This window comes from Salvelinus namaycush, unplaced genomic scaffold (assembly GCF_016432855.1).
Source record: "Salvelinus namaycush isolate Seneca unplaced genomic scaffold, SaNama_1.0 Scaffold365, whole genome shotgun sequence".
Taxonomy (NCBI): Eukaryota; Metazoa; Chordata; class Actinopteri; order Salmoniformes; family Salmonidae; genus Salvelinus; species Salvelinus namaycush.
The window spans coordinates 56,664-70,604 of record NW_024060619.1 but is presented as its reverse complement, the minus strand read 5'-3'; the positions used below and the strand labels follow the sequence as shown (position 1 = coordinate 70,604).

General features: G+C 43.5%; 1 protein-coding gene across 1 annotated transcript in view; it reads right to left on the bottom strand.

The window, feature by feature from the left end:
• The window catches only part of LOC120040597 (arf-GAP with dual PH domain-containing protein 1-like), a 41,185-nt gene extending 29,910 nt beyond the window's left edge, over positions 1-11,275 (bottom strand). The window contains exons 1-3 of the mRNA XM_038985684.1: positions 10,880-11,275; positions 5,529-5,662; positions 4,863-4,954 (exon numbers count right to left, since the gene is read on the bottom strand). Of these exons, the coding sequence (XP_038841612.1) occupies positions 4,863-4,954; positions 5,529-5,662; positions 10,880-10,967 (314 nt within the window). The 5' untranslated portion in view covers positions 10,968-11,275. The remainder of the gene's footprint in view (positions 1-4,862; positions 4,955-5,528; positions 5,663-10,879) is intronic.
• Positions 11,276-13,941: the final 2,666 nt, after the last annotated feature.

Genomic DNA, 13,941 nt, shown 5'->3' with positions numbered 1-13,941 from the left:
GGGATGGAGGGAGGGAAGGGAGAGAGAGGGGGATGGAGGGAAGAGAGAAAGAGAGAGAGAGAGAGAGAGAGAGAGAGAGAGAGAGAGAGAGAGAGAGAGAGAGAGAGAGAGAGAGAGGGAGAGAGAGAGAGAGAAAAAAAAAAGGATGAGACAGCAGTAGGAGACAGCAGTACAACGAGGCTCAGAGTCAGAGCACACTACTGATACCACTGTACCACAGCACTGGGCCTGACCTCACGAGGCTCAGAATCAGAGCACACTACTGATACCACTGTATCACAGCACTGGGCCTGACCTCACGAGGCTCAGAGTCAGAGCACACTACTGATACCACTGTACCACAGCACTGGGCCTGACCTCACGAGGCTCAGAGTCAGAGCACACTACTGATACCACTGTACCACAGCACTGGGCCTGACCTCACGAGGCTCAGAGTCAGAGCACACTACTGATACCACTGTACCACAGCACTGGGCCTGACCTCACGAGGCTCAGAGTCAGAGCACACTACTGATACCACTGTACCACAGCACTGGGCCTGACCTCACGAGGCTCAGAGTCAGAGCACACTACTGATACCACTGTACCACAGCACTGGACCTGACCTCACGAGGCTCAGAGTCAAAGCACACTACTGATACCACTGTACCACAGCACTGGGCCTGACCTCACGAGACTCAGAGTCAGAGCACACTACTGATACCACTGTATCACAGCACTGGGCCTGACCTCACGAGGCTCAGAGTCAGAGCACACTACTGATACCACTGTATCACAGCACTGGGCCTGACCTCACGAGGCTCAGAGTCAGAGCACACTACTGATACCACTGTATCACAGCACTGGGCCTGACCTCACGAGGCTCAGAGTCAGAGCACACTACTGATACCACTGTACCACAGCACTGGGCCTGACCTCACGAGGCTCAGAGTCAGAGCACACTACTGATACCACTGTATCACAGCACTGGGCCTGACCTTACGAGGCTCAGAGTCAGAGCACACTACTGATACCACTGTACCACAGCACTGGGCCTGACCTCACGAGGCTCAGAGTCAGAGCACACTACTGATACCACTGTACCACAGCAGTTCACAATACTCTAACAAGCAGGGAGAGTTCTTGATGATACTGATGGAAACAGCACATTGTCTGTAACCACATGGAATTAATAGGTCAAAAATAAACATTCATCCAAATTACGGCAAATTCCCAGATCAGGTTGAATTCCATCACTCCAGTGTGTGTGTGTGTGTGTGTGTGTGTGTCTGTGTGTGTGTGTGTGTGTACGTGTGTGTGTGTGTGTGTGTGTGTGTGTGTCCGTGTGTTTGTGTGTATGCATGCGTGTGTACGTGTGTGTGTGTGTGTGTGTGTGTGTGTGTGTGTGTGTGTGTGTGTGTGTGTGTGTACGTGTGTGTGTGTCTGTGTGTACGTGTGTGTGTGTGTGTGTGTGTGTGTGTGTGTGTGTGTGTGTGTGTGTGTGTGTGTGTACGTGTGTGTGTGTGTGTGTGTGTGTGTGTGTGTGTGTGTGTGTGTGTGTGTGTGTGTATGCGTGTGCGTGTGCGTGTGCGTGTGCGTGTGTGTGTGTGTGTGTGTGTGTGTGTGTGTGTGTGTGTGTGTGTACACATGTGAGTGTACTATGTGACATTTGGCAGCAAGGAGAATGTGAAGTGTTCATTAACATTAGAGCTGGGATCAGTGTACAGCTTCAGAGACAAAGAGAAGCACTCTCCCTCTTTCCTCTCTCTCCCTCCTCCCTCCCTCCCTCCATCTCTTCAGACACAACCGTCCATGTCAAGTACTGCAATCAGACAGACTACATAATAACCAGATAGGAGGTGTGTGCGTTTATGCGTGTGTGTGTGTGTGTGTGTGCGCGCTTATGTGTGTGTGTGCTTGTGTGTGCGTGCTTGTGTGGGTGTGTGTCCATGCTGAGTGCTGTCTGATGACTGCTGGGAAGCCCAGAGAGCTGATGAAAGGATTAGCGTTGCTGATTACGAGACGAAGACGAGACGACAGTGAGACGAAGCTGACGAGACAAGCCATCGGTCCTAGCGTGAGATAAACACTTGACAGTCAACAACACACGACACGCATTCAAACAAACCATCACACACACAGACAACATCAGCTATCTCTGACACTCATTACAACAAACCATCACACACACAGACAACATCAGCTATCTCTGACACTCATTACAACATAACAGAAGGATTCAAGACAGTTCCATCACACACACAGACAACATCAGCTATCTCTGACACTCATTACAACATAACAGAAGGATTCAAGACAGTTCCATCACACACACAGACAACATCAGCTATCTCTGACACTCATTACAACATAACAGAAGGATTCAAGACAGTTCCATCACACACACAGACAACATCAGCTATCTCTGACACTCATTACAACATAACAGAAGGATTCAAGACAGTTCCATCACACACACAGACAACATCAGCTATCTCTGACACTCATTACAACATAACAGAAGGATTCAAGACAGTTCCATCACACACACAGACAACATCAGCTATCTCTGACACTCATTACAACATAACAGAAGGATTCAAGACAGTTCCATCACACACACAGACAACATCAGCTATCTCTGACACTCATTACAACATAACAGAAGGATTCAAGACAGTTCCATCACACACACAGACAACATCAGCTATCTCTGACACTCATTACAACATAACAGAAGGATTCAAGACAGTTCCATCACACACACAGACAACATCAGCTATCTCTGACACTCATTACAACATAACAGAAGGATTCAAGACAGCTCCATCACACACACAGACAACATCAGCTATCTCTGACACTCATTACAACATAACAGAAGGATTCAAGACAGTTCCATCACACACACAGACAACATCAGCTATCTCTGACACTCATTACAACATAACAGAAGGATTCAAGACAGTTCCATCACACACACAGACAACATCAGCTATCTCTGACACTCATTACAACATAACAGAAGGATTCAAGACAGTTCCATCACACACACAGACAACATCAGCTATCTCTGACACTCATTACAACATAACAGAAGGATTCAAGACAGTTCCATCACACACACAGACAACATCAGCTATCTCTGACACTCATTACAACATAACAGAAGGATTCAAGACAGTTCCAAGATGACCTGCCACATAACAGAATGTTGTATGTCTAAAACCCTGGTGAAAGGGGCCGAGACAAACACACGGACACCTGAGACTGTTGTTACTATTTCTGTCACGCTGGTATGAATGAGTCGGGAGACAGGCGCAGGAATAATTCAGACACAGTTGCCCTAGAGCACACAAAAAACTATACATACCTCGGCCTAAACATCAGCACCACAGGTAACTTCCACAAAGCTGTGAACGATCTGAGAGACAAGGCAAGAAGGGCCTTCTATGCCATCAAAAGGAAAATAAACTTCGACATACCAATTAGGATTTGGCTAAAAATACTTCAATCAGTTATAGAAGCCATTGCCCTTTATGGTTGTGAGGTCTGGGGTCCGCTCACAAACCAAGAATTCACAAAATGAGACAAACACCAAATTCAGACTCTGCATGCAGAATTCTGCAAGAATATCCTCGATGTACAACGTAAAACACCAAATAATGCCTGCAGAGCAGAATTAGGCCGATACCCACTAATTATCAAAATCCAGAAAAGAGACTTTAAATTCTACAACCACCTAAAAGGAAGCGATTCCCAAACCTTCCATAACAAAGTCATCACCTACAGAGAGATGAACCTGGAAAAGAGTCCCCTAAGCAAGCTGGTCCAGGGGCTCTTTTCACAAACAGACCCCACAGAGCCCCAGGACAGCAACACAATTAGACCCAACAAAATCACAAGAAAACAAAAAGATAATTACTTCACACATTGGAAAGAATTAACAAAAAAACAGAGCAAACTAGAATGCTATTTGGCCCTAAACAGAGAGTACACAGTGGCAGAATACCTGACCACTGTGACTGACCCAAACGTAAGGAAAGCTTTGACTATGTACCGACTCAGTGAGCATAGCCTTGCTATTGAGAAAGGCCGCCGTAGGCAGACATGGCTCTCAAGAGAAGACAGGCTATGTGCACACTGCCCACAAAATGTGGTGGAAACTGAGCTGCACTTCCTAACTTCCTGCCCAATATATAACCATATTAGAGACACATAATTCCCTCAGATTACACAGACCCACAAAGAATTATAAAACAAATCCAATTTTGATAAACTCCCATATCAACTGGGTAAAAAACCACAGTGTGCCATCACAGCAGCAAGATTTGTGACCTGTTGCCAGAGTGAGTGAGTGAGAGAGAGAGAGAGAGCGAGAGAGAGCGAGAGAGAGAGAGAGAGAGACAGAGAGACAGAGAGACAGAGAGACAGAGAAAGTGGGAAATAATGAACAAGGAAACATATCCTATAACTAGTGTGAAACACATGACTGAAACTCAATGATTCCTCATCCTACACATTAAACTTCACAGGAAATCAACCTCTGATCTTAATATGGAACATATTACCATGTGCCCTTCATCCTAATGTCTTTCTAATGAATTTATCATGATACAGAATAGACAGTGTGTGTGTGTGTGTGTGTGTGTGTGTGTGTGTGTGTGTGTGTGTGTGTGTGTGTGTGTGTGTGTGTGTGTGTGTGTGTGTGTGTGCGTGTGTGTGTGTGTGTGTGTTCCTTTCAGTATCCTGCCTTAGCCAGCGCCTCTTTGCCACGAGTCCCCAAAAATATCCCCCTCATCACAATGTCATTATTACAATGGTCACGTTGCCATGGTCACCACACACACACGCACACACATACCCCACACAGGCACACTTACTGGCAGTCTTTGTGGGTAGGTTTGTAGTAGTAGACAGGAACAACCGCCTCATATCTCTGCTTCATCAATTCGTTCCCATTCTCCGCCATGAACTGTAACACACACACACACACGCACGCACACACACCCACACACACACGCACGCACACACACACACGCACGCACCCACGCACACACACAAAGAAAGAGAGAAGTTGAGAGAGACAGAACAGACGTGCGGGTGAGTCATGATTGCATGTGTCATACCATGTATTAGCTAGACACAGACAATTCCTTCCAACATTTGAGTGGATTGTTTTGTATGTGATATATACAGCATAACCATTCATTTTCTACAGTCCTATTCTTCAGACAGAGGATGGAACAAAGCCTGTCTGAAATCATTTCATATTCATATCAAGTTCATCACTGAGTTATGACTCAGTCATAAATGATTATGTTTAGTCATGGATTCAGACCGGGGTTCAAATACTATTTAACATTTTTCAAGTACTTTGAGCGCCGGCTCTAGCCTGCCTGGAGTGACAGATGGGCGGCAAGCTCAATCAAGCACAGATAAAGCATTTGAAATTATTTAAAATAGTACTGAACCCAGAGTCGATTGGATTTGAAGAAATGTACGTGAGAGAATATTCCCGTTTTGGGGAATTTTGGTGAGCAGCTCACCTTTACGTCCTGGTCTTCCCAGCGGGAGAGGCTGAGGGATTTGACCTTCATTCCGATGTAGGGAATATTCCTGTGGATCCCGGAACATTGAACACAGATGAACACTCCTAAGGAACAGGAGCCCCAACTAGGATCTGATGGAGGGGTGGATGGAGGCAAGGAGGGAGAGAGAGAGAGAGAGAGAGTAAGAACAGAGTACAACAGAGAGAGGTATGTGGTTTCATTGGGAGTTTGTGGTACTAGATCAAATGGAATACCTTTAGAAAAATCGACATTTCACATAGAAAAAAATTGGAATGCTTTGCTTTGACCTTTGTCCTCTTGAGCAAGGAGCAGATTCTCTGTAGAGATCCAATGATAAGGTGTATAGGACGTACAACAACACAGCACACTACAACTCAGTACAAAGTGCTGGACCACATACCTTCAGAGCAGATATGAAGGCAGTCAGGGAAGATAAACCTTCATTATGATTTAACATTTCTACTGAATGTCTTCCCTCTCCCTCGATTGGCTCATACCTGTGTTTACTTTAGCTTGACCACACCCATCTTATCTACCTGACACAGCCTGGTGCAGGGCCAGCTACCAACCCATGGGGTGTGTGTGTATCTTTAACCTACTACACCGTTTTATCCCCTATGACAAAGTCAGCGTAGGCCACAGAAACCCTGCTTTGGTCTACATTGCGGTAGGCCTAGACCTATAGGTCTGTTCTGTTGGAAGTCATCCGGTAGCCTACAGTGGTGTTAACCTACACAATGTCTTACTGCTGTTCCCTTTCATATCCTACTTTCTTTCATTCTGATAGTCACATGATGACATCTGGAGCGCTGAGTATGTTTCACATCTAGATGTGCCTGAATAACCAACACTCATTTCAGACTGTGGGGGAATCAAATTCAAAAAGATTGGAATGCTACTTAAAAATGCATGTTATTGCCCCGTGTATTGGGACCTTTAGGTACTAAACTGGCCTATTCCCCATGCACAAAGGACATTTTATGAGTGACTTCACGAGTGACTTGGCAGATGCCAATATGTGTGAGTGTAGTCAGTGCATGTGTTGTCCAGGGAGTACTGCAGTATCCAGCATCTGCCCAGTATTCTTCTGTCCTCGTGCCATAACACTGACAAACAGCTAACAAAATGGCTACACAGACTATGTTGACCTTTGTTTTTTGTTCTTATTTTTGTACTGTCTGTAAGCACCCTCACAGGGCCCTACACACTACACACACTGATGCTCCAACACACACACACAACCTTTACTAACAACATGCCACTGGCCTTGAGTAAAGCCAATGTGTCTATGTATGTGGATGACTCAACACTATTGACGTCAGCTACTACAGAGAGTGAAATCACTGCAACACTTAATGAAGAGCTGCATTTAGTTTCAGAATGGGTGGCAGGGAATAAGTTAGTCCTAAATATTTTAAAAACTAAAAGCATTGTATTTGGGACAAATCACTCACTCAACCCTAGACCTCAACTAAATCATGTAATAAATTATGTGGAAAGTTGAGGTGACTAAACTGCGTGGAGTAACACTGGATTGTAAACTGTCATGGTCAAAACATGTTGATACAACAGTAGCTAAGATGGGGAGAAGTCTGTCCATAATAAAATGCTGGTCTACCTTCTTAACAACACTATCAACAAGGCAGGTCCTACAGACTCTAGTTTTGTCGCACCTTGACTACTGTTCAGTAACAGTGTTGTCAAGTGCCACAAAGAGGGACCTGGGAAAATTACAGTTGTCTCAGAAAAGGCAGCACGGCCCTTGGATGTACAAGGAGTAGAGGTCGACCGAACATGATTTTTCAAAGCCGATACCGATTATTGGAGGACCAAAAAAAGCCGATACCGATTAATCGGCCGATTTTTATATATATATTTGTAATAATGACAATTACAACAATACTGAATGAACACTTTTATTTTTACTTAATACGTATAATACATCAATAAAATAAATTTAGCCTCAAATAAATAATGAAACATGTTCAATTTGGTTTAAATAATGCAAAAACAAAGTATTGGAGAAGAAAGTAAAAGGGCAATATGTGTCATGTAAAAAGCTAACGTTTAAGTTCCTTGCTCAGAACATGAGAACATATGAAAGCTGGTGGTTCCTTTTAACATGAGTCTTCAATATTCCCAGGTAAGAAGTTTTAGGTTGTTGTTTTGATAGGAATTATAGGACTATCTCTCTCTATACCATTTGTATTTCATATACCTTTGACTATTGGATGTTCTAATTGGTACTTTAGTATTGCCAGCCTAATCTCGGGAGTTGATAGGCTTGAAGTCATAAACAGCTCAATGCTTGAAGCACAGCGAAGAGCTGCTGGCAAATGCAGGAAAGTGCTGTTTGAATGAATGCTTACGAACCTGCTGCTGCCTACCACCGCTCAGTCAGACTGCTCTATCAAATCATAGACTTAATTATAATATAATGACACACAGAAATACGAGCCTTAGGTCATTAATATGGTCAAATCCGTAAACTATCATTTCGAAAACCAAACGTTTATTCTTTCAGTGAAATACGAAACCAAAAATGCCGATTACCGATTGTTATGAAAACATTGAAATCGGATCTAATTAATCGGCCATTCCGATTAATCGGTCGACCTCTAACACAGAGAGCTAATATTAATAATATGCATGTCAATCTCTCCTGGCTGAAAGTGGGGGAGAGATTGACTTCATCACTACTTGTATTTATGAGAGGTATTGACAAGCTGAATGTACAGAGCTGTCTGTTTAAACTACTAGCACACAGCTCAGACACCCATACATACCCCACAGGACATGCCACCAGAGGTCTCTTCACAGTCCCCAAGTCCAGAACAGACTATGGGAGGCACACAGTACTACATAGAGTCATGAGTACATGGAACTCTATTCCACATCAAGTAACTCATGCAAGCAGTAGAATCAGATTTAAAAAACAGATTAAAAAAAACACCTTGTGGAACAACGGGGACTGTGAAGCAACACAAACATTAGCACAGACACATGCATACACACACTCTCACACACACACGATAACATACACACTATACATACACATGGATTCAGTAATGTAGATATGTGGTAGTGGTGGAGTAGGGGCCTGAGGGCACACAGTGTGTTGTGAAATCTGTGAATACATTGTAATGTTTTTAAAATTGCATAAACTGCCTTCATTTTGCTGGACCCCAGGAAGAGTAGCTGCTGCTTTGTCAGCAGCTAATGGGGATCCACAATAAATACAAATACACTCACTCCCTCATTTACTCACACACACATAACATATACACACATTTATAGACTACACACACCCACTCGGATACAATCATTACATACGCTGCTGCTGCTCTGTTAATCATATATCCTGATGCCTAGTCACCTTACCCCTATATATATCTACCTCTATAGATCCAGTATCCCTGTCACCTTACCCCTATACATATCTACCTCTATAGATCCAGTGTCCCTGTACATTATAATATGGTACTGACTCTGTATATAGTATGTTTACCCCTATACATATCTACCTCTATAGATCCAGTACCCCTGTACATTATAATATGGTACTGACTCTGTATATAGTATGTTTACCCCTATACATATCACCTCTATAGATCCAGTGTCCCTGTACATTATAAATATGGTACTAACCCTGTATATAGTATGTTTACCTCTATGGATCCAGTATCCCTGTACATTATAATATGGTACTGACTCTGTATATAGTATGTTTACCCCTATACATATCTACCTCTATAGATCCAGTGTCCCTGTACATTATAATATGGTACTGACCCTGTATATAGTATGTTTACCACTATACATATCTACCTCTATAGATCCAGTATCCCTCTACATTATAATATGGTACTGACCCTGTATATAGTATGTTTACCCCTATACATATCTACCTCTATAGATCCAGTATCCCTGTACATTATAATATGGTACTGACCCTGTATATAGTATGTTTACCCCTATACATATCTACCTCTATAGATCCTCTACATTATAATATGGTACTGGACGTGGATATAGTATTCTTACCCCTATACATATCTATACATACATTTCTTGCCTCCCTGCCTTTGACAAAGTGGGCACTGCTTATCACAGATAGGCATCAGCGCTCACCTAAAAAGCCCATAATTATGCCATTGGTTAAAATGTCATTGTTTTTGGGCAGAATTATGTGAGGTCTTATGTGTTGTTGGAGGTGGGTCTTGGTCAGTTTAGCTCAGAAAATGCTGCCCTCGCCAATCTCCATGCATAGGCGGCCACCTAATCCTGCTTAATGAGCGGGCCGGAGTTGTGCTGAAAATCTCCCCCCTGCCAGAATTCCCCCCCCCCCCCCCTCCCGTCCCGTTCTTCACTGCTGCGACTTGTTTGCTAGTTGACATTTCTGCTCTTCACTCCGTTGTCAGTTTAGCCTACATTTCACTGATCTTAGTAGCGGAAAACATTTTTGTCTGCAGTTTTCGTGTTTGGCTATTTGTTTCAAGTGTATGTGGCAGTTCTAGCTTGTATGGCGCCCTGGGATAACTCCTCCTTCAGCGCCCGCCCGCAACCTGGGGCGGCAAGGTGCCGCTCTACTCCCTCCTCTATGTTTAATATAACACACATACATGAATGATTAATTTCGGTTGCCATCCTGACGTTCTATGGAAAGTATTTGACTCTGATGTGTGCCACAGAAAGTATTTGACTCAAGCCACAAAATTAAGGAAATTAGAAGGGGGGGGGGTCTGGCAGGGGGGAGATTTTCGGCACAACACCTGTTCAGCTCCTGACCTTAACCCCTAATAAATAGAGCTGGCTAACGTTAGCCACAACAAATTGGAATTCGTAACATGTCATAAGTTTTGCAAATTCGTAAAATATTGTACGAATTGCAATTCGTAACATATCATACGAAATGGAGACGGACATCCACAAATGAATACGAAACATAACATACTAAATGGTGTTTCGTATTTAAGTACAGCATAATATGAACTGCTCTGAGACCCCGTTTCAGACTGAAGCCCACAGAAATACATACTTCTGGAAACAATACGCTTACTTTTTGCACCGTTAGGCTGAACCAACGTCTCGTGTAAAGCCAGATTCTGGTTCACCGTTAGGTTACAAATGAAAAGTCGCAAGTAGGCCTATTCTGCTCCTAAATTTCCCAGAGCAACTCAAATAGGCCTAAAATAGGCTAAACGTATTTTTCTACCTATACATGTCAGGGCCTGTTGCATGCCAACTCCCACCCTCTCATCTAGAACGTCTAGGCTAGAAGGTTCTTTGCAGCAAAGCTATAACATCAGTAGCAAATTTCAATTTACCAGGCGCGCCACAGTCTGCGCATGCGTCGTTCCCAGGCTTTTGAATTATCTCTTTCAAGAGACGACAAACTCTCTCGTTCCCAGGCATTTCCAATCCTTTAAATCAGTCCTGACAACCGAAAAATCACAGCATAAAAGTGTGTCTTCGGGTGGGTCCTCGGCTCCCTACACACGCAGGCAGTAGCCTAGACACGAGAGGATGAGGTATGCCAGACTCAACTGAAAGAAGAAGGAAAATAACCTCCACTCAAATCGATTCTTCCGTTCGGTCCATTCACTTGCATGGTTCTCACCGCCCAACTTGAGTTTTGTGAGAACTCCCTGTCCTTGATAAAAAGGATTTGTCACAACTTGTTGTTGGTTGAGCCTCTCTCTCCGACACCTTTCCCAAGAGGGTGTGTGTGAGGGGAGGGAGCCTAACCTACACTCGGAAGTGAACTGCTGGTTTTGTTCAGACTTGCTGTTCCGCATAATTGTAGGGTGCTCAATCAGATAACAAAATTACTGTTCTCTAAAGGTTGTAGTACCACATTGCACCGCTAGATGGTAGCAGTCCACCAGCAAGGAGCAGTCTGCGCATAGCTCAGTAGCGCTTCAAGGAAACCAAATAATGTTGAGTGTGTGGATCTGTTGTCCTTTTAAGTCGCTGTTTCGTATTGAGTGTAAACTATTTACAGGACCTTGTACTCTCTATTGCTCCTCTGACCTGTCCTTGCACCCTATCGATCGACACGTGTGGTCAGAAGGTGTGTGTGTGTGGGGGGGGGGGGGGGGGGGGCTCTCCATGGTGCTGAATCTAGGGAGTTTTTCCTAGCCACCGTGCTTCTACACCTGCATTGCTTGCTGTTTGGGGTTTTAGGCTGGGTTTCTGTACAGCACTTTGAGATATCAGCTGATGTAAGAAGGGCTATATAAATAAATACATTTGATTTGATTTGAGATTTTATTTGAATCAAGCATGATGGAATCCCAGGTCACAGTGTTGGAGAAGCTACTCTGAAAATATAATTTACCAAGCTACAAAATAGGCTACTTCCCACTGGAAAAAGTTAAGATTAACTAAATCTACCCTTAATAAGTAAAATATGGCAAACTTATCTTAAGTTACTTTGAAAAAGTAGTTTACATCCAAACTACTTCTTGAAAAATGGTCATATCTACATCTGAAATGTCATAGACTACAAACTGCAAGAACAGATCCCTCTGGGGTCAAATGTTCCCGTAGTCTATTAACCACAAACACTGTTCTTAGGCAGGTCGTATGCTGAAACATAAACAACATGATTCCCTACCTCACCCGTATTTTATTTTATTTATGCACCACGGGGGTTTGTGGTATATGGCCAATATCTGCCTTGTGTCGTGGGTAAGAACAGCCCTTAGCAGTGGTATATTGCTTAATTAACTACTGAAAACACTACTTAGATTAGAATTTAGTTCAACTACCACCAAACTATTACAAAACGTAGTTACTGGTTGAACTGCATGTAGTTGACTTCTCCCCGACACTGCAGGCCAAGAGCCATGGCTCACATAGCCATCTGCCCCACCAATCCCAATGTATGTTCATGCACAGTTGTCTGTGAGGGACAGTCATAATATTGGGTATATTATAAGACGTAAACAATAAATGATATTAGACATGGTTATGTTGGCCTACAACCTTATTCCTTTATTGGTATTGAAAGTAAATAATTAAATCTAGCCTATTGCTTTTGTTCAATCTGCCCCATGCGCCAAAGCACATTACAGCACAATACGCTAGAAAGTGTTTTTGTATCTATACAGAGCCACTGGAGTAACTAATGGTTATTGTAAGTGTCGAAGTGAAAAAAATGTATTTGTTATTGTTGAACAGGAGGTGTCATGGCAATAAGTGAGACAAATGGGTTTTATTTAACGGCTAGATGAGCAAACCGGGCTTGACGTGACTTTGTTCTACCACACCGGATTTCCACGGTGACAGCAAACGCTAATGTTCACCACGGCCCGTTACCGAAAGCTAATTTGTCAAAAACGGGACTGAGTATAGGCTAGCGCTTTATCTCCAAGCCGCTGCCGCCCTCTGGAATGTAGAATGGAATATAGATTTTAGATTCAGAACCTTAACGATTCTTCTTACAGTTTTGGAATGTGTGGCCATTAATAAGCTGGTCCTGAACATCTCTAAAACTAAGAGCATTGTATTTGGAACAAATCCTTCCCTAAGTTTTAGACCTCAGCTGAATCTGGTAATGAATGGTGTGGCTGTTGAACAGGTTGAGGAGACTAAATTACTTGGTGTTACCTTAGATTGTAAACGGTCATGGTCAAAGCATATAGATGCAATGGTAGTAAAGATGGAGAGAGGTCTGTTGGTAATAAAGAGATGCTCTGCTTTTTAGACACCACACTCCACAAAGCAAGTCCTGTAGGCTCTAGTTTTATCCAATCTTGATACTTGTACAGTCATGTGGTCAAATGCTGCAAAGAAATACCTAGTTAAGCTGCAGGTGGCCCATACTAGAGCAACACGTATTGCTCTTCATTGTAATCAATCAAATGTATTTTTAAAGCCCTTTTTACATCAGCTGATGTCACAAAGTGTTATACAGAAACCCAGCCTAAAACTCCAAACAGCAAGCAATGCAGATGTAGAAGCACGGTGGCTAGGAAAAACTCCCTGGAAAGGCAGGAACCTAGGAAGAAACCTAGAGAGGAACCAGGCACTGAGGGGTGGCCAGTCCTCTTCTGGCTGTGCCGGGTGGAGATTATAACAGTACATGGCCAAGATGTTCAAACGTTCATAGATGACCAGCATGGTCAAATAATAATAATCACAGTAGTTGTAGAGGGTGGAACAAGTCAGCACCTCAGGAGTAAATGTCAGTTGGCTTTTCATAGCCGATCATTCAGAGTTAGAGACAGCAGGTGCGGGAGAGAGAGAGAGTTGAAAACAGCAGGTCTGGGACAGGTAGCACGTCCGGTGAACAGGTCAGGGTTCCATTTCCGCAGGCAGAACAGTTGAAACTGGAGCAGCAGCACGACCAGGTTGACTGGGGACAGCAAGGAGGTAGTCCTGA